At 40.0% G+C, this 18,620-nt stretch overlaps 1 protein-coding gene across 1 annotated transcript in view; it reads right to left on the bottom strand.

Moving 5' to 3' along the window:
• CTNNBL1 (catenin, beta like 1) overlaps positions 1–18,620 on the bottom strand; it is a 223,862-nt gene that overhangs the window by 70,854 nt on the left and 134,388 nt on the right. Inside the window, exon 11 of the mRNA XM_006874728.1 lies at positions 2,938–3,119. Within this exon, the coding sequence (XP_006874790.1) occupies positions 2,938–3,119 (182 nt within the window). The remainder of the gene's footprint in view (positions 1–2,937; positions 3,120–18,620) is intronic.

Raw genomic sequence — 18,620 nt, 5'->3', positions numbered from 1 at the left:
TGCACTGGACTGTAAAATTGGTTTGAACCACAAGGTTGATGGTTCAAGCTCACCAGCTGCTCCTTGGAAACCCTATACAAGGTCGCTATGGGTCGGATCTGACTGTAGACACTTAACAAGGTAGGTGCTAGAACCCTGAACTGACAAGACACTGGTTCCTGCTCTCAGGGAACTCATTCTAGTAGGAAAGGCAGACATAGAACAGATAATTGCACAAATAGTCATTTAATTATCACAACTTTAAAGGTTAAGAAGGCAAAGTCCTGAAACCAAGAGTTCTATAACAGGAGGCTCTATCAGTCTAAAAGGAGCTGGTGGTTATCGTGGGTTAAGTACTGGGCTGTTAACTGTCAAGTTTCGGCAGTTCAAGCCCACCAGCTGCTCCTGGGAGAAAAGATGAAGCTGTCTGCTCCCATAAAGATTTTATAGTCTTGGGAACTCAATAGTGCAGTTCTATTCTGTAGTATAAGGTTGCTATGAGTCGGAATCAACTCAAAGGCAGTTTTTTCAGGTTAGTCTTCCTGTTGTTGTTAGGTGCCATCGACTGATAGCGATCTTATGCACAGCAGAATGAAACAAGTCTTAGGCTTCACAATATGCTTTCCCGAGAACATCAACTTTTCTGAAGGATGGATACTACTGAAGGTGGAGGAAACAGAATGGTGAAACCAGTGAACTGGACTGGTTTGTACACAGTCCAGGTGGTCTGAGGTGGTTGTGCTTTAGCTTAGCTTGTGGACCTGGTCCATTCGGGTCACAGGGAGAGAAACAGAGAATACAAGGTTTACCTAGAGGACACGATAAGACAAAGACATCTTGTACAATGTGACCTTGTGCTGTTCCTCCTGATTTTCACCCTCCTGTTCCTGGCCAGATGGCCAGCTTGCAGAAGGAACAAAAGCTGGCAGGGATGGGAGGAGGTTCAGGGCAGTGTTATCCCTATGGACTTCATCTCTGGATGCCAGCGTATTCAGGATGCACAGCTCATCCTCACCAGCCATTCCTGCCCACACATGCCTTCTAGGAACTGTCTTACCAAGCCATTGCCCTCACTAATATAATGTTATCAAATTCCTAATGTGGGTACTCTAAAGCAAATGTACTGTTACCAGCATGCCACCGGGCACATTTTTCAGAAGGAAAACAGCTGCCTACTGGATCTGTCACCACTTCTTCTCAGTCCCATGCACAGGACAAGAGCCTGCTAAGGGCTGTTTTCCTTTACATTTTCTTCAAGCATGTTCAAAACCCACAATCAAACCTCCCAGCAGAACCCCGTGGGTCAGCCACAGCACAGTCCTTGAAAGAGTTTTCTGGATTGTAGGACACAGCCTTGACAACTAGGGTCTGAGCTAAGTAACAGAAATCAGAGCTTCTTACTAGCCTAGTGCCCTCAACTGACAAGTCAGGAAGGAAAATGCAGTCCAGAGAAGTTAAGCTAAGGGTCTAAAGTCACACAGCTAGTTATAAAAGCAGAGCCAGGCTGTTTTCTCAGCTGATACTCTCACCTGAAAGAACAAAGATACCATCATCTATTTCCTAAATAAAGTGGCACAGAATGCAACAGGGCAGGGAACACAGCAAGTGTCCAGGAATTGATGGCTGTCTCTAAAATTGTATCTCCTAAATCGCTAAGAGAGCTCCATTCTTGGCCCACAGCACCACTTTGCTGAATTTCCACTGAAAAAAGGAAACAGAGCAGCAGTGGTGTTAATATGTTTACAGCTGGTGTTTGGTCAATGTCTAATTTGAGCTGGACTGAACGGTCTGCGTGTTCTCAGATCTAGTTCACAGTTCTCTGTAAGGTGGGTCCCTCAACTGCATCTGCCAGATTTTCAGCTGCCTTCAGACAGTCGACTGGTAGGAAACATCCCATGAGGTAATTACTGAAGACAGGTCACACTGCCTTCCTTTAGCCATCCCTGCACTAATCACTCAAAGTGGGAAGAGACCAAGTTAAGCCAAGTCAATTTGAGAAGAGACAGCAAGTCTTCAAACTTGTATCTAGGAATGTGGGGACTTAGGATCCTGCAAATAGCTATGTTACCATTCTACCATTCACTAACAGCAACAAAGCGAAACAAAACAAAACATCCTACCTAAACCCTAGGACAAATGTTACTTCTGATAAGACAACCAAATTAGTCAGCTTATCAGTTAGGTTCTGACTTGCTCCCTCCCCCATGCTTCAAATGAACCATCCAACCATGTAAATTCCCCGGTGGGTGCAGGCATCTGTGAGCCTCCAACAGAACTGTCGATGCTCATAAATCGCTTGCTGGACTTCCAAATAGTACTGGGGCTATTTATTGGGGGGTGGGACACAGCAGGCCAGTAGACAGCAGCAGGGAGACACTGGCCTAGCGGTAACTACTCTGGTTACAGCGCTGCAATTCATGGCAGCATTTTGCTGCGAGTGTGCACCATCAGGGAGAAGAAACATAAAAAGGGGCACTTGGGCTGTAAACAGTTTATTTCGGCAATTCCTGATGTTGGCTGAATCATACTTTAATACAGAAATACATGAAAGCACAACTCCGGAGGTGACAGGTGTTGCCACCTCATTACTCTTTTCAAAAGGATCTTCCATTAGAGAGACACCTCACTACAAATTACAGGGAAGGAAACAAAACCCTCACACAAAGAGTTATTAACAGGCCAGAAGGAAATGGCACCTCCAAGATTCCAGCAGGCAGAAACCCAGCAGAACAATGGTCATCTGCGCCCCAGGGTCTCTGGGTTGCTTTTCCATGCATGGAAAATCAGAAGAGAAAAAAGCTCTCACCCTTCTCAAGAGTCCACTCTCAAATGCATGTCAGGGCTCTTTCAAAGGACAGCCCATTTCACCTACTACATTGGGGCTCTTCAAAGGAGCACCCATTTCCCCCATTTCTCCTACTGCACTTAAATTTGGCTGACTCCCCAAGTGGACCTTACCTTCATGTTCCTTCTCAGTGGTCCCCACTTTCTTGATCTTCCTGGGAGATTTCATAAAGAGAGGAAAGATGGTGCGCAAGCCAAGAATGTCAACAAACTTATGACAATTGTCGGTGCCCTCGGGTCCAATCATGGCATGGTCCAGCACTTTCAGGGCACTGCTTCGGGAGATCTTCTTTTCCCTGTGAACAAAAGAGCTGTCACAGAAAGTGTTTCATTGTGAAAAAATAAAATGACGCCTGAAATTACGAGGCACGTATACTAAAGTGTGGCCTATCACATGACATATGACAGCCTGAAGAGAAAATTTCCCAAAACAAAGACACCAAACAAGTCACTCCTCTTGCACCACCAGGATATAAGTTCATTTACAGTCTCTTAAATTTAAGTATTTGTACCTAGAACTTTAAAATTATTCATGCTATTTGAACTAATGATTCTATCCTTGTGAGGACTAGGCTTATATATTTTTTAAAAAAGTATATACTATAGCATTCATCATAATAGAAAGAAAAACAAAGCAATGTAAATGTCCAACAATGGGGAAATTTTTACACGACAGTGTATCTATATGGACTTATTACATAGATAGTCCTTAACTATTAGAAGTGTCTGTAACACAACAAACAAATCCTTATGGACAGAATAAGCACAAAAAGCAAAAAGCAAAATTCCATGTGAAAAACTACCTCAATTATGTAAAAAAAAAATCTATTAGAAAGACTGGAAATAGAGAAAAATGCAAATGGCATTATTTCAGAGGTTTAGAACTATGGATTTATCATTGCTTTTCCTTTTAAAATAAAAACTGCTTTAATGAGACATAATTCACACAGCCCATAATTCACCCATTTCAAGTGCACACCTCAATGGGCTTTAGTGTATTCACAGACAGCCATATGCCCTTTAGCTACTACTTTCCTACTCCGCAGGCCCTCCCCAGTCATGAGCAACGACTAATGTACTTTACCGCTACAGGTTTGATATACAATATGCATGATGACGTTATGTTTTTAGGATGTCAAGAAGTCACTGGTGATGAGGAGACTAAAGTTAAAACAGGGAAAACTAATTGATGAAGCAAGGTCAGCTGAGGGGAGCCGAGGCTGATCAAAAAGGTAGTGATAACATAAACCAAAAAGTCTTTTATCAAATTTCTTACCTAAAAGACAAGAAAAAGAATTGCTCTTGAACAATGTATTGTAGAGGCAACATTATTAAAGAATTGTGTTATTAGACTACTGATGATGGTAATACACTCCTGGGTCAGCCAGGATTGGGTCTCAATGAGTGGAGAAAAGGAGAGTCAGTAAGAAGCTTGCTGACAGTACCCTCTGGTGCTGGTGACCAACCATCCTAGGTTACTACCTGTGACTGTCCCACATCTCGGGAAACCTCTCAGTCCCAGACAAACCAAGACAGCTGGTCACCCTACTTTGGTACCACACTGGACTGTGAATGTTCCTATTCTGTCCCCTCTGCCACAGATCAAATCAAAGAACCATAAAACAAAAACCCCTCAAAAAACAAGACAAACTCTCAGACGGTAAGTCAATTCCTACTCATAGTGACCTTCTGTGACAGAGAACTGCCTTATGGGGCTTCCCAGGCTGCAGTAATCTTACGGAAGTGGACTACTACATCTTTCTTCTGTGGAGCAGCTGGTAGACTCAAACTGTCTACCTTTCACTGGCAGCCGAGCACTCAATCACTGTGCCACCAGGGAACCCACATATACCCACAAATGACATTTAATCCAATGTAGTTTGTGTTGTTTGTGTTTTTAAAAGCTACTGAGCACATGCCTTAATGCAGCAGGTACTAGGTTGCCTGCTAGGAACCACAAGGTCTGTTCTTTAAGCCATCTAAGGATGTTGCTGTTACGTGCGTTCGAGTACAAGGATAGGTATAAATATCATTTAAAAAAACAGAAGCAATGGAAAGTCAGCTTAAGGATGTGAGGGATCATGAACTTACCTGTGAGGAGTCAGTGAAAGGTGACAAGTGGAGGTGACCTCTGAACTAAAGAAGGAGCACCTGCTCCGAGGCAGGGAAGAGGATGGCACTGGTAGGACAGGTGTGGTATTGGGTGAACAGCATGTGCAAAGGTGGGGAGCCCCATAAGGCATCCAGGTGGGGGAACTCGAGGCAAGAGGTGGCCAAGGAAGGTGGGCAGATACATAGGCACAAGGTCATGACAGGTCCTGGATGTGCTGCCAGGGAAAGCACTAGCTGGGTATAATCAGGTGGCAGTGTGATGAGCAGTTGGGACAGTTAGGAGACAATGGCAATAGTGCAAATGAGGGATGACTGAAGGTCCTACCTCGGACAGTGGGATGAAACAGGCATGTCTGAGAGACAGAAGGAAGCTTCACTACCAGCTACAGGATAAAAAAGATTTCACAGTCAGCAGGAAAGCTTTTTGCATCAAGATGAAATTCAAACCAGGAAACTAGGCACAAAACAAATTTGCTTGCACTGCAGCTGGACTTTAGCATTATAAGCTTGACTACACAAAGGTTATGACTAGGGCAGATAATCATGTGAGCAGAAATTAGGAAACTGAGAAACAATATTCTCACTTTTTAGTCACTCACGAAAAGTCCTCTTGAAATGAATGACGGTCAAAACACAGGGCACCTTCAGTTACAATTCAGCATACATTCAAAGCATTTCACAAATAACACAAAGAATTGTTTGAAATACCAAGGATAAAACACTCTGGTTTAGCCAAGTCTCTTTTTTTCCTGCCTAAGCAAATTCAACAAAGGGTTTTAAAAGTAAAACCCTTCTTCAGGTAGGCAGTGTAAGACACATTTAAAGGGGGCAGTAATTGCATATTGATCACCATTTAGGCAAGCTGCATGGAGGTGAACTTTGGAATATTCATGGGCTTAAGTTCAGGCTTTCTGCAATCAATAGCTGTTTGGCCTGACTTTCTTGGGTTGACTTTATTTGAAATATTTATTCTACTGGAGGACACGTAGTTTATCTTAGTCTTGTCTGGGTTCACCAGGTTGTCGATCACGCCAGAACCAATGTGAACACTAACCTCTATAAAACTGGGTCGTTGTGGGAGAACCCCAAGTCATTTACTGATCTCTACAGGTGCTGTAGGTTAAGCACTCGACCTCAAAGTCATTTTGAACTGCAAGGCTGGCGGTTCAAGCTCACCAGCTGTTCCTCAGAACCCTATACAGGGTCGCTATGAGTTGGGACCAACTTGGGAGCACTTAACAACAAAACAACACCTCTTCTAAACAGAACCTTATAAAATGGGGGTAGGTGCACTTTTCTGTTGTTGTTTTCATTAGCTTATCCTTCTTACATAAAAAAAACTCAATACTTATGCAATGCACATGGGTCTGATTGGGTTTTTCTTTGTTCATTTGTCCTTTCATCTAATATTTATGAGGTATCTAACTGGTGCCAGACATTAAGTTGAGGATATAGAGACAAGACACAGCTGTTGCTCTGGAGGACCTAGGCCCAAAGGGGAGAAAGACATGCAGACAATGAGCATACTGAGAAGAGACAATTATTACAGTGGCATGTGTGTCCTAAGTGCCATGGACTTGGTTCCGACTCACAGTGACCCTGTATAGGGTTTCCATGGAGTGGCTGGTGGGTCTGAACCCTTGACTTTGTGCTTAGCAGTCCAATGTTATAGCACCACACTACAATGGAGGTGCGCTCAAAGTAGAATGTAAACACAGGAAGGCGGGCCAACTATGTCTGACCAAGTCAGGGAAGCCTCATGAAAGAGATAATGCTTGAATTGAGCCTCAGTGGATGTCTTTAGCAGGCAGGCAGGCAGGCAGGCAGGCAGGCAGGCAAACAGAGAGGGAATTTCAAGCAGAAAGAAACAACAGCACATTCAAAGACACAAGTAAACATACAGCATTTGGGATGCAGACCATGGCACTGCTAGAATATAAAATGTAAGAGGGGAAGCAACAAAATGTAAAGCTAGATTATTTTGAGTATTGGAAGATTACACTTGTCACGGTGTGTTAGCATTTCCCCCGTTCTTTTCCCCACACTCTGGGTAAGGGCCGAGGGAGGGTAGAGGAGGAAATATCAGCAGGAAAAAGACTGATTTAAAAGGTACAGTAATAACAGACTAAGGACACACAGGGTTGAGGGAGTTCTGATTGAATCTGAGCTAGCTGTGGGGCACACATACAGATTGTGAACTGCAAGAATGAGGTTGTTGTTGTTAGGTGCCTTCAAGTTGGTTCTGACTCATAGTGACCCTGAATAGGGTTTTCTAAGGCTCTAATTTTTTGTGGGAGCAGAAAACTTCATCTTTCTCCTGCAGAGCAGCTGGTGGACTGGAATTACCAGCTTTGTGGTTAGCAGTCCAGTGCTTATCCTACAGAGCCATTGGGATCCTCAGAATAAGGTTGTTGTTAAGTGGTGTTGAGTTCACTCTGATCCATAGTGACCCTGTGCAGGGTTTCTGAAGAGCAGCCGGTGAGCTTGAACTGCTGACCTTGTAGCTCAAAGCGATATTGCAGTCCAGCACATTAACTCATAGCGCCACACCAATAGGAAAGGGGAAAATTTTGGAAAACTCATTAAATCTATGGGAGGCAATTAAATTCATGGCGTGAATGAGACTATCTTTATAGGAGGTTAAGAAAATATGCAGAAAATACAGATGAAATCATGGACGGAACTTATTTATAGGAAAAGTGAAGGAGGAAAAAAATCTCCTTTCCTGACCAAAGAAGCCTGAGTAATGGGGATGGGTGTTTGTGTGTATGTGTAGGGGCGAGTGACAGGAATTTTTCAAAAGTTACATCTGGTGGAAGTTTAGGACTATAGTCCTTGGGAACATAATGACTAATTGATATAGCATAATCCACAAAGACAATGTTCTACATCCTACTGGGGTGTGTGATGGTGGTTATGTACTACTATGGAGTTGGTTCAGACTCACAGCGACTCTGTATAGGTTCCAAGGCTATAAATCTTTGGGAGCAGAAAGTCTCATCTTCTTCCATGGAACAACTGGTAGATTTGAACTGCTGACCTTGCGGTTAGCAGCCCAACTCATAATCCACTACACCCAGAGTTCCTTCTGGGTGTGTAGCAACTGGGATCTTAAAGCTCACAAGCAGTCATTTAATGTGTAACTATTGTTCTCTCCCTGTCTGAAAGCAAGAAGAGTGATGAAAATTGAAGTCACTTGGAAACAATTAGTTCAATGGACTCATGGCCCATGACCCTGGGCAAGAAGGACTAGATAGTGCATAGCTACTCCTACCAACTACACTGAAAGGGATCACATTAGAAGGCCCTGAGATAGAATGAGAGAAAGGGCAACGATTAGAGAACGAAAGGTCAACACTTACGGAAGGGCAGAATTCAGAAGGGTGGGGAACCAAGGAGGAATGGAAATAGAAACACTGAAGGAAGTGAGATCAGTGATGTTACATTGAGGAAAGTGCAATCAGTAAGCGGATATGTATGATTTGTTGAATGAATTAGAGACTTAGATATAAGAAGTCATAAAACTCTTAGAAGAAAGCAATATGAGTAATGCTTTGTGACCTAGTTTTTAATAAATGATTTTTAGATATAAATACATCAAAAGCATTAAGCAGCAAAACATAATATAAATGAATGAGACCTCATTAAAATTAAAACTTTTGTTCATCAAGGAACTTCATCAACAAAGTGAAGAGACAACCTACAAAATGGGGGGGGAAATTCGGAGCCATATGTCTGATAAGATTTAATGACTAAAACATTTTTTAAAAATCTACAACTTAATAACAAAAAGATAAATAATCCAATAAAAACAAAAGGAGGCAAAGGATTTGAACAGACATTTCACCAAAGAAGAAATGCAAATGGCCAAGAAGCACATGACAAGATGTGCTATGTCATTAGCCATTAACATCCACTGCCATTGAGTCAATTCCAACTCATCACAGTCCTACACAGAGTTTCCGAGACTATAAATCTTTATGGGAGCAGATAGTATCATCTTTCTTCCATGGAGTGGCTGATGGGTTTGAACCACTGACCTTGCAGTTAGCAAACCAATGAACAATTAATTATCACTTCAAACCCACGAAGATGATCAGGATTAACAAATAAACAAACCCAGAAAACAATAGATGTTGGTGAGGACATGGTGAAATTGGATTTTCAATCTTAGGGGATCATCTTCTGGCACTACAGCTGATAATATTCCGGTGCTATTCATAATGTTTTCATCTTCTGGCACTATATCTGACAATGTTCCAATGATAGTCATAAGATTTTCAGTGTCTGAATTCAGAAGTCATCTGCCTTTCCTTCTTAGTCTGTCGTAAGTCTGAAAGTTCTGTTGAAACCTGTCCACTATGGGTGTCCCTGCTGGTATTTAAAATAACAGTGGCATAGCTTCCAGCATCACAGTGACATGCAAGCCATCACAGTATAACAAACTGACAGGTAAGTCATGGAGTATAAAGGAATAAATAGCTAAAAAGTCAAAGATAGTAAAAGATATATGCTGAAACAAAAAGAAAGCAATAGTGGCTATTGCAATATCAAAGTAGATTCAGCGCAAAGAACAGTATCAGAGGTAAAGAGCCATTTCATGACTTCCAAGAAAAGATGGCAAAATAGGCAGATGCGCTGAACGGACCTCTGACAACAATGTAGGATATTACGTGAAGCATATGGATGATGATCCTGAATTTTGAGCTTCCGAGGACAGGATAGCAAGAAGTGGATGGTCCACCGACTAGAAAAGGAAGCTGAGCAGGAATGGCAAGAGAGAAGACAGACAGTGGGCTGTCAGATGGCCTGGAGGTACAGGAAGTGTGCTGGAGTAATAGTGCCCATGCAGCCCAAGCCACATCTGTATCTCCTGCAACCCCATCCTCTGGAAAAGTACCAATATTCACTGCTCTACCATCTGACCAATGGTAATCAGCAGCCAACCTGCCTTCACTACACAAGCAATAAACAGAAAACTGTATACACACTTCTGGTGTCTATCACATCCACCAGGAGACAGGTAATGAGTACCTGAGAGTTCACCATCATATAACCATTGATTAATTATACATATGACACCACAGTGTTTCAGATACAACAAGGTAAGTTCAGCTTAAGTGAAGAAACAAGACAGACTGCTGCAAACAAGTGACCAAAATACACAGTCAGGAAATAAAAATACCAGAAAAGGTATAGGAACCACCTGGTAAGGAATTTAAAATAATGATATTTGGGTACTGTCAGTGGATTGGGATCAAGAAAACAGAAGATGGATTCAAGATAAAAATACAGACAAAATTTTAGAAGAATTCAGAAAAACACAACAAAAACATATTGACAAACGAAAAATTGGAAACTGAACAAAAACAGCAAACAGAAAACTAGACAATCACTACTAAGACTTCAGAGATAGATAATATGGTGAAAAGGCAAAAAAGTAAAATTTAGTTAATGGAAGGCCAAGTTAAAGTGAGCTTGAAGAAAAATCTATCAATATTTATCTGACAGTGAGCAATCAGAAAAAAGACCAAAAAGTTTCTAAGAAAGCCTAAGACTTATGTAGGCCCTTATCAAGAGCAATATAGGTGACTAGAATTCTAGAACAGGAAGATACAGAGAAAACTGTCTAAGAGTTGTTGGAAGAAAACTTCCCTCCCAGCATCATGAAAGATGAGAAGATACGTATTCAGAAAGTTCAATCAACTCTAAACAGCATAGACCTCAAAAGAAAATCACCCAAGACATATTGTAATTAAACTTTTCAAAACCACAGACAAAGAATCCTAAGAGCAGCTTAGGAAAAACAAAGTTACCTACAAAGGAGAGCTAATATGACTAAACTCTGATTGCTCAGCAGAAATCATGCAAGCAAGATGACAATGGATGAGATGATATATATAAAACTCTAAAGGAAAAAAAATGCCTACCAAGAATCATATGCCCAGTAATACCGTCCATCAAATCTGATAGCAAAAGTAGGACATTTTCAGATAAACAGAAATTAGAAGAATTTGTAAAAACCAAACCAATCTTACAAATACTAAAGGGTGTTCTTTGGACAGAGAACAAACAGCAGATGAAAACCTGAGACTAACATACACAACAATACCACCCAGAACTCAACCCAGATATAGAAGTATTTAAAGTGAAACAGAACTACAAGACTGAAAACAGAGAACCAGAGAAATTCTGGTTAAAAAGAGGAAATTATATAGTTACAGAACTTCCAAATAAAGATAAAATCAAGTAGATTTCAATAAAATAATTAAACTAACTGTAATCCTAAAATTAGACCAAGCCTTACTCCTACCTCCCATGCCCCCAAAAGTCATTTCATAAAGAAAGATTGAATTAAGCAAGTATTCAATTGCAAACAATATGAAGCCAAAACCGATAGAACTGCAGAGAAAACTGGCATATTCACAACTAAAGCCAGAGGTTACAACAACCCTTGCTCAATAAGTGGATGGGAAATTTGTAAGGCTCTAGAAGACCTGAGCTCTGGTAGCGTAGTGGTTACGAATTGGAACTGCAAGGTCAGCAGCTGGAAACTACCAGCTGTTCCGTGGGAGAAAGATGAGGCTATTTGCTCTTGTAAAGATTTACAACCTCTGAAAACCCTGTACAGGGACGCTATGAGTTGGAACCGACTCCACGGCCCATCACCACAGAAGATCTGAACAACACTAGCACAAACTTAACCTAATTGACACTTATAGAACATCACACCCAACAACAGCAGACTATACATTGTTTTCAAATGCCTAAAGAATATTTAGCAAAATAGACTACATTTTAGGCTCAAACCAAATCTCTCTACCCATCTGAAAGGATTCAAAGCAGACAAAGTATATTCTTTATCCACAGTGACATTCAAAGTAGAAATTAACAACAGAAAACACCTGGAAAATGCCCATTTATTTGGAAACTAAATAAGACATTTAAAAATAACTCATGAATCAAAGGTGAAGTCAAAGAGAAATGAGAAAATATTTAGAACCGCATGAAAATGAAAACTCCAAGCTAAACCAAACTCACTGCTATTGAGTCAATTCCAATTCACAGCAACCATCTAGGATAGAGTAGATTTCCAAGGCTGCAAATCTTTGCAGAAGTTGACTGCCTCGTCTTTCTCCCATGGAGTAGGTGGTGGATTCCGAACCAGCACCTTTCTGGTTAGCTGCTAAGTACTTTAAGTTACTGTGCCACCAGGGCTCCTTGAAAATGAAAACACCACATATATGTGGGATATAGGTAATGCAGCAATTACAGGAGAATGGTTAGGATTAAAACACTTACATACGAAAATAAGAAAAACCCCAAATCAATGATCTCGATTTCTCACCTCCAGAAATCAGAAAAAATAGCAAATTAAGCCAAAACTAATTAGGTACAATGAGGACCAGATAAAAATCACTGAAATAAAAAACAGAAAAACAGTAGAGTAAAATCAATGAAAACAAAAACAGGTTCTTTGAAAAAAAAAAAAATCAATACAATTGATAAAAATCTCTAGCCAGACTGATCAGGGTAAAAAAAAAAAAAAGACAACAAATTATTAGCATTAGGAATAAGGAAGAATATAGCAGTAGAGCTTTTAACACATAATATTCAGAGAATAAGGGGATATTCACAAACAACTTTATGCCAATAAATTTGATAAATGAAACAGATAAATTCTCTGGAAGACAGAAACTAACCAAGTTCACTCCAATAGGAAAAGATAATTTGAGCAAATAACTGGAGTTGTTAAGTTTTGTAAAAATTAACAACTTTCACAAAAATGAAAAGACAAGCCAGGGTCTGGAATAAAATATTTGGAAAACATGTATGTGGCAACAGATTGTATCTAATGACAAAAAAGCACATACAAAGATGTGTAACATCATTAGTCGTCAGGGAAATGCAAGAGATACCAATATGTGCCTGCTACAATGGTTAAAGCAGGACAGAGTGAGCATGCTAAGTGTTAGTGAGGAAGCACTGTAACAGGGAGAACTTCTGATGAGAATGTAAAAAGGGTACAACCCTTTTGGACAACATGGAGTATCTTAAAAGGTTCAACATATACCTAACGTATGGTCTAGCCATCAACTATGTATGGTCTAGCCATCCAAAGACGTGTACGTGCGTGTTCATAGCAGCTTTATTCCTAAGAGCAAATATCTAGAAACTCAAATGTCCAATAAATGAATAAATTGTGATATAATCTTACAGCAGGCTAGTCCTCACCAGTGAAAAGGAGCAAAACTGTTGATACACAACAACAAAAAATGAATCAAGATAATGATAGTAAATGAAATAAGCTAGACAAAAACCCCAACAACAACAAAAATCCCCAGTACATACTGTATGATTCCATTTATATAAAATTCTAGAAGATGCAAACTAATTGATATTGGACAGAAAGCAGATCAATAGTTGCCTGGGGATATTGGGGTACAGGAAAAGAAGTTACAGATCACAAAGAGGCACAAGGAGACATTTGGCAGTGACAAATATGGTCACTGTAATGGCTGTAAACCCATCAATATTCATCAAACTGCATATGCTTTGGTTGTTTGGTTGGTTCTGTGTTGTGGAGTTGGTTCTGACTCATAGTAACCCTATGAGTAGGCTTGTAAATCTTTATGGGAGCAGAAAGCCTCATCTTTCTCCCATGGAACTTTCAAACTAGTACTTTCGAATTGCTGACCATGAGATTAGCAGTCTGACTTGTAACCACCACGCTACCAGAGTATATGCTTTAAATACGTGCAATTTAAGTATACTGGAATGATGACATGCTATTATGCCCAATGGAAGGGTTCAAACAGGTCTTACACCACTTCCTGCTAGGTAATCTTGATTCAGTTAATCTGCCTTCTCAGCTACAGCACTTTTCCATTTATGAAGAGGTAATGTCAGCCTGGAGGGCTGTTGGAAGGATTACATCGTGCTTTTGAAACGTTTTGCTGATTCCTAGGAAACATGTGCAAACTACTATTATCCATCTAAGAGAGTACAGTAATATTCAGCTTGAAGGACAAGGGAACATTTGCTGTTGGACAACAAGCAAAATGTGTGTGCACAGCTTGGAGCACAAACTGTACAGAGCCCCATCAGGAAGCCCAGCTGACTTCTAAAAGATTTGTATTATATTACTTTTGCACTTGAGTTTCAGGAGACTGAAGGTCAGAAGAGAAGATTCTAGCTGTTAAAAACAAATAAAAAATTGTAAAAGATCATAAAAAGAAACATGTAATATAGTTTGACTCTTGAAATGATCATTAGGAACAAAACAATGTAGAATAAAGTAAAAATCAGGGGACTCTTAAGACTGAAAAAACAACAAGAAACATTCCTCAAACTGCCACAAGCTCACAGCCTAGAATTGGGTCTGCTAAGACTTACTACTTTGTATTTGAGTATACCACTGCCATATTATTTGTTTTCTTTGTCAGGGGATTAAGGGAAACCTTACTGAAAACTTTCAAAGCCAAAAAAAAAAATGTTGGTTCCTGAAATGGATGTGCCTGTGTATCCTTCTCTCTTCCTTAAAAAAAAATTTTTTTGCCTTTACAGTTAATAACCAAGATGGGTTCACTGTAATTCTGCTACACAAGCCAAGGTTGCATTTGGACACATCCCTTGGGAACACAGTGGTCTCTTCTCTTTCTAACTGGAACAGGGTTTTACAACAGAAGTAATAAGCTGCCTGTCAATATTTTCAAGGAAACTGACAATGTAATTCTTCTGTCTTCTACTGTCTTTCTTGCTTCTTAAAGAACACTGCATCTATTTTGATACAAGGATATACTATTAAAGAGAACTTTGTGGTGGCAAGAAGTAAATGATTGAGGGTAAAATCTCTAATTCAACCTGATACATTGGCATCTTTTTTGTGTGTAGCAACCGTCCTACCAAAAGGAGACATGTGTAACCAAGAACATGGAAACTGCAAACTAGTCTCCATCCAGGGCAATGATGGCATTTTTATATCTCATTTTTATTTCCTGATAAATTCTAAAATGGCTACGGCTCAATAAGCATAATTTGGTAGTATTTCTGAGAGTTACATCTTCTGTATCTAGTTATTTTAAAAAATTGTTCAATAAATCACGACTTTCATGATTTCCCCCCAACTATCCCTAGCAAACACACACTCCCCCCAACACAAAACCACTTGATATTCCACATGTTCATATCTAGTTCTTTTGCTATTAGCCAAAGACCATTCCAACATCTTCTCTATACATTGTCAACTACCAAACCATAAGAATGAGGGTGAATGGCTGGCACACTGAGGAACAGTATTTTCCACAACCTCAGAAATGGGTTCTCTCTTCCTTTCTGTTTACAGTTGCATGTTGCCTAGATGGTTCTGCAGCTTCTACCCTCACCTCATCCCACCTTCTTTTATCAAGCATTCACATGGATACACAAAGAATTCTTTTTTTTTTTAAGTTTCTGTATGGTAGGGCCATTTATCATCTGTCAGTTTGTGGTGGCTTCCATGCTGCTATGATGCTGGAAGCTATGCCACTAGAATTTCATATAGCAGCCGGGTCATTCATGGTGAACAGGTTTCAGCTGAGCTCCAAACTAAGCTAGACTAAGAAGGAGGACCTGCTGTGGAGAAAACTGGCCAGTAAAGTACAATATTGTCATTAATAGGATAATACTCATATACCTTATAAAGAAGAGCAGCTAATACGATTAGTATTCAAAATTACTAATGCCAAAGATGAAGACACTGAATTTTTTTTTTTTTTTACCAACTTTTGTAGTTTTGAATTGATCAAACAACATGCAATCAAGATGTACTGATAATTACTGGTGATTGGAAAGCAAAAGTTGTAATAGGAAAAAAAAGGATCATTAGTTAGAATACGTGGCCTTCATGATAGAAATGATACTGGAGAATAGCATGGTAGCATTTTGCAAGACCAGCAACCTATTCATTGGAAATACCTTTTTTTCAACAACATAAATGGTGACTACACATATGTGGTGCTGGAGGATAAGCACTGGACTGCTCACCGAAAGGTTGGCAGTTCAAATCCACCAGGCGCTCCTCGAAAACCCTACTCAGGGTCACTATGAATCGGAATCAACTCTATGGCACTTAACAACAACAACAACAACACATGTAGAAAGGAGCCTGGTGGTGCAGTTTAAGTTAAGCATTGAGCTGCTGGTTTAAAGGATGGCAGTTTGAACTCATTAGCTCTGCTCTGTAAGAGAAAGATGAAGCAGTCTGCTTTGGTAAAGATTTACAGCCTTGGAAACACTGTGGAGCACTTCTATTCTGTCCTATAGGATTGATGTGAACTGACACAGAGGCAGTAGGGATATACACATGGACCTCACAAAATGGAACACACAGGAATGCAACCGACTACCTCTGTGGAAGAAGACAAGGTCCTGGGCCAACTGAGGAATGGCTCATGTGCAAGTTCAAATTGAAGCTGAATAAAATTAAAATAAGCCCATGAGTGCCAAAGTATGACCTTGAGCATATCCCAAGTGCATTTAGAGAGCATCTCAAGTACAGATTTGATGTACTGAGCGCTAATGGCTGAAGAATGGATACGTTGTGGGATGAGATTAAGAAATCATATATGAAGAATGCAAAAGGTCACTAAAAAGAAAGAAAAGTCCAAAAAAAAAAAGATGTCAAAAGAGACTCTGAAACTTGCTCTTGAATGCAAACAAAGCTAAAGTGACTGGAAGAAATGATGAAGCAAAAAAGAGCTAAACAGAAAGTATCAAAGGGTGGCTTATAGAGACAAAGTAAAGTGTTATAATGAAATGTGCCAAGACCTGGAGGTTAGAAAAACTAATGTAAAGAACGTATTTAACATTTCTCAAACTAAAAGAATTAAAGAAAAAAACCTCAAGATTTGAGTTGCAGTATTGAAAGCTTTTATGGGCTCTGGTATGGCACTGCAGGATAAAGCACTGGACTGCAAGGTCTGTTTGAACCATAAGGTCGGAGGTTCAAATTCACCAGCCTTCCTCGAAAACCCTTTATAGGGTCGCTCAGAATTGACTCAATGGCACTTAACAACAACAACAATGGACAAAATTTTGAATGACATAGGCAGCATCAAAAAAGATGGAAAGAACACAGAGGCAGAGTCACTGTGTCTGAAAGAACTGGTTGTGCAAACATTTCAAGAAGTAGCATAAGATCACGAACTGTTAGTACCAAAGGAAGACATCCAAGTTGCATAGAAAGCACCAGCAAAAACGAGGTTCCAGGAATTGATGTCTTACCAATTGAGATGTTTCAACAAATGGATGTAACGCTGCAAGTGCTCATTCGTCTATGCCAGGAAATTTGGAGGCAGCAACTAAGCAAATTGATTGGAAGAGATCCATATTTGTGCCCATTCCAAAGAAAGGTGATCCAAAACAATGTGGAAACTATCAAACAATAACATGAATACTACTAGCAAGTAAAGTTTTGCTGAACATAGAGGGGGGAAAAAAAAAATACATCAGTACACTAACAGGAAACTGCCAGAAATTCCAGCAGGATTCAGAAGAGGACATGAAATGAGGGCTATCAGAGAATACCAGAAAGATGTTGTGTTTTATTGACTAGGTAAAGGCACTCCACTGTGTGGATCATGACAAATTATAAATTACATTATGAAGAATGGGAATTCCAGAACACTCTGTTGTACACAGATCAAAAGACAGTCGTTCAAATAGAGCAAGGGAATACTGCATGGTTTAAAATTAGGAAAGGTGTACACCAGCACTGTATCCTTTCACCAGATCCAGACTTGTTCAATCTATATACTGAGCAAACAATCTGAGAAACTGGACTATATGAAAAAAATATGACAACAGGATTAAAGAAAGACAAATGATGACAAGCAATATGCAGATGACCTTGTTTGCTGGAAGCAATTAAAACTTGAAACAAGTACCGCTGAAGATCAGAGACTATAGCCCTCATATGGATTACACGTCAACATAAAACAAAAATCCTTACAACTGGACCAATAAGCAACATCATGATAAATGGAGAAAAGATAGAAGTTGTCAAGGATTTCATTTTATTTGGGTCCACAATCAATGACCATGGAAGTAACAGTGAAGAAATCATGTGACATACTGCACTGGGCAATTCTGATCAAAAGACCTCTTCAAGAGCAAAGATATCACTTCGAGAACTAAGGCGTGCCTGATCCCAGCCACCATATTTTGAATCACCTCATATGACTGTGGACAGTAAATAAGAAAAGACCAAAGAAGAACTGATGCCTTGGATTGGTGGTGTTGGTGAGGTATATTGAATATACCAGGGCCTGCCAGAAGAACAAACAAATCTGTCTTGGAGAAAAGTACAGCCAGAATTCTCCTTAGGAGCAAGGATGGCAAGATTTTGTCTTAGGTTCTTTGGACATGCTATTGGGAGGTAACAAGCCCTAGAGAAGGACCTCATGCTTAGTAAATTAGAGTCAGAGAAAAAGATGAATTGGCACAATGGCTGCAATAATGGGCTCAAACATAACAACGACTGTAAGGATGGCACCTAACAACAACAACATACTAGGATGGCTAGCTGTTGCAGTATTCATAGTGTGAGCTCCAATTTAAAATATTACCTCAACAAACTCCTCTTTTCCAAAATGTCTTCATCTGTCCTTCAGCAGAGGGAGAGAGAAAAAAAAAAAAAAAACAGA

Source organism: Chrysochloris asiatica, unplaced genomic scaffold, assembly GCF_000296735.1.
Source record: "Chrysochloris asiatica unplaced genomic scaffold, ChrAsi1.0 scaffold00296, whole genome shotgun sequence".
NCBI classification, from domain to species: Eukaryota; Metazoa; Chordata; class Mammalia; order Afrosoricida; family Chrysochloridae; genus Chrysochloris; species Chrysochloris asiatica.
Note: the sequence above shows the minus strand (reverse complement) of the source record. Positions and strands in the feature narration are given on the sequence as shown.